This window comes from Triticum aestivum, chromosome 2D (assembly GCF_018294505.1).
Source record: "Triticum aestivum cultivar Chinese Spring chromosome 2D, IWGSC CS RefSeq v2.1, whole genome shotgun sequence".
Taxonomy (NCBI): domain Eukaryota; kingdom Viridiplantae; phylum Streptophyta; class Magnoliopsida; order Poales; family Poaceae; genus Triticum; species Triticum aestivum.
The window spans coordinates 489,552,428-489,555,613 of NC_057799.1; the positions used below are offsets into that span (position 1 = coordinate 489,552,428).

The 3,186-nt window shown below is 60.2% G+C and overlaps 1 protein-coding gene across 1 annotated transcript; it reads left to right on the top strand.

The window, feature by feature from the left end:
• The first annotated feature begins 242 nt into the window (after positions 1 to 242).
• Positions 243 to 2,480, top strand: LOC123054032 (uncharacterized). Its single transcript, XM_044477679.1, has one exon. It carries the CDS (start codon positions 454 to 456, stop codon positions 2,191 to 2,193), a length of 1,740 nt encoding a protein of 579 aa, XP_044333614.1. The 5' UTR covers positions 243 to 453; the 3' UTR covers positions 2,194 to 2,480.
• Positions 2,481 to 3,186: the final 706 nt, after the last annotated feature.

Below are 3,186 nucleotides of genomic sequence, written 5' to 3' on the forward strand. Positions count from 1 at the left end.
GCCCTGCCTCGCCCGAACCAGCACGTGCGTATACGCCGGCTGTGACTACTGGGCTAATGGTAGCCAGTGGTTCGCTAATGATGATCTCTCGCACTCGCGGCAGGCGGCTCCCACTTGCTTTGCCGATGGTGCACCGGCCCGGGAGAGAACGGCCGTGCCAGCAAGCAGCTAGTGCTACTCCGACGTACTCTACTCTGCTCGCTGCCTGCCTCGGTTGCTGCCTCCCGTAGTCCCGCCCACTCCGTCCCTTTCTACCGACCTCCCGCTCCCGAGTTAATTGCACAGAAGTATCATAATTAGAGCATCACATGCAGATTGGTACCACGATTGCTAATTTTTACGTGTCATTACCAATATTGCTCTAGATTTTTGCAAATAGGTCTAAACTGCATATAAACACGTATTGACGGTGTATCTGACTAGCGGGGCCCGCCCGTCAGGTGCCGACGTGGCATGTTTTTTCAGAAAACCCCCGCCCTCGCCCTCGCCCTCGCCCTCTCGCTCCGCGCCCGCCTCGCCGCCCTCGCCCCGCCGGCGTTCCTGGCGGCGCACCCGCTGCACGCCGCCTACGCGCTCTTCTTCAACCGGGGCCTGCTCGCGCTCGCCGCCTTCTTCTGCCCGCTGCTGCTCTCCACGGCGCTCCTCCTCGTCGTGCTCCTCACCGCCGCCCCGTACGTCGCGCCGGGGCGGGCCGGGGCGCGGTGCCTCGGCAGCACCTGCGGCGTCGCCGTCGCCGCGCTCTGCGCCGGGCTGCGGCCCGACGGCGGGCTCGGGCTGGTCGGCCAGCTCTGCTCCTTCGTGCTCGGCCCGGCTGGCGTCGGCGAGGTCGTGTTCGTGGGTGAGGTGCGTCACGCTGGCGGCGCTTCTTGCTTTCTTCTGGAACAGGAGAGGGGGAGCTTCTTGTCTGCCGCCCGGGAGGAGTTCGCCGTTGAGCTGCCGTTGCAGAGTCTCCGTGGAGAAGAGATCTGCTTCCTGAGCAATGGGGAATTTTATGGAGAAGATATCTTCAACTTCAAGGATGAAATTCAGGAGAAAAATGTGGTCTGTGAGGATCTCAAGGCTTCTCCAGACTCTTTATCTTCTTCTTCAGAGCATTGCTTTCCAGTTCCAGGTGAGACATTCATGCCAGAGATGGAAGAGCAAGAGAAATCCAGCAACAAAGTACAGAGTGTAAGCTTGCCAGAGAGAAAGGGATTCAGTAGTGACGCGGTTGAGGAGAAGAGGTTGGAGTGTGACCCTGTTCCTGTGTCAGCAATGGAGGCAAAGAAACCTGAGCGGGTCAGCAAGCCACATTCTTCGATTTCTCAGAGAATAAGGCAATGGGAATCTGGCAATCTGAAGAGTGTTCTCGATGAAATCGAGGATAATCCGGTGGAAATCTGTTTCGAGAAGGAATCATTCAAGGGTGTGCAGGAAGCCATGCCATTGGAGACTGAATCTTGCGACCAAAAGCAGAGTCAAAACCAGCTCGCTCAAGAAGAATCTGACCGAAAACAATTGCCAGAGCAGGAGCTTGTAGATGTCAAGGAAGAATTGGTGCACTCGAAGGTGGCGGAAAAATGCATCGTAGACCTGCAAGCTGAAGAAATCGCCTCCATTATCGGTGAGACCGAAGAAGACCCGCCGCAAGAACAGAGGAGCGAGGACGTGCAGGCCGAAGAAGATGCGCAGCCTGACGGACAAGACCATCAAGAAGATGTGCAGGAAGAGCAGGAGCACGAGGACGCGGACGGCGAGGAGGGTCCCCTGAGGTCGACGTCCATCGCGCGACGCGTGCACACGCGGACCTCGTCGGAGAGCCTCGCCGGCGCGGGCGAGGGGTCGCCGTCCAAGGGGAAGGAGTGGAAGCGGACGCTGGCGTGCAAGCTGTACGAGGAGCGGATCCAGCTCAAGGTCTGCCGCGACCGCGCCGTGGCCGGGGCGTGCGCGGACGACATGGACATGCTCTGGGAGGCGTACGAGACCGGGGGCGGCAGCAGCGCCGTCGCCGTCGCCGGCGACACCAAGCTCCGAGGCGGCGGCGGCAGCAAAGCTCGCCCTCGCCCCCGGCGCGCGCCCACCCGCCGCACCTCCGCGCCTTCTGGCTCGGCACGGCCCTGCTCGCCGCGCTCTTCTCCGGCTCCGCGGCGGCGAGCAGTATCCTCGGCGGGGTCAGCACCACCGGCGCGCTGGGGTCGTGCGCGCGCCGGCTGAGGTAGGAGGCCGCCACGGGGCGAGGGCGAGGGCGAGGGCGAGGGCGAGGGCGGCGAGGCGGGCGCGGAGCGAGAGGGCGAGGGCGGGGGTTTTCTGCAAAAAACATGCCACGTCGGCACCTGACGGGCGGGCCCCGCTAGTCAGATACACCGTCAATACGTGTTTATACGCAGTTTAGACCTATTTGTAAAAATCTAGAGCAATGTTGGTACTGACACGTAAAAATTAGCAATCGTGGTACCAATCTGCATGTGATGCCCTAATTATGGTACTTCTGTGCAATTAACTCCCCGCTCCCAGGCTGAAAGCACGCCCGGTTGTACGCATGCAGTGCTCCCGGAATCTGGATAGGTTCCCGACGGTGGTCCTCCGTGTAATCTTTCTACCGAGCCGTTGCTGTAGGCTTGAACGTCCAGCGTGCTTTCTACAACTTGTGCTCGCGCAGGCTGGCCGAGCACGACGTGAAAAATCACCTCATCCATCGATCGTACCCCGGAACCACCCGATCCAACTGGCAAAAGTACAGCGACGTTTCGGTTCATCTCATCATCATCTCGCGGTGCATTCGGACATGGCATTCGGCATGTCCGACGTGCATTCGGCATGTCGCCTGCCCTCTCTACACGCACCGGAAGGCGCCGATACGTGTGCCTCAGATGGCGGGGGCAACCCGGCGACAACGGACAGCCGCGGAGTGGCGCCGAGGCACTGTACGGAGCACTAGGTAAAAGGCGAGGCAAACATCTGCATCATCAGCGTGCACATTTTTAATCAAATCCCATTAACAAACCACTACTGGAAGCCCGAGCGGCCTTCGACGAAGCCGTGCCTTGGAGACGCACCAGAGAGAGAGAGCGGTGTCCCGTCGAAGCAGCTCGCTCGTCACCTACTCGCCACGCCCGGAGTACTGCTGGACAAGATCCACGACTTGCGCTTCCTGGCCTGGTGTTTTAAAATTCAGACACACGGGATGTTGGATACGTTTCTGGCAGC

Coding starts and splice junctions, on each gene's coding strand:
- LOC123054032 (XM_044477679.1), top strand. CDS start 454: ATGTTTTTTCAGAAAACCCCCGCCCTCGCCCTCGCCCTCGCCCTCTCG.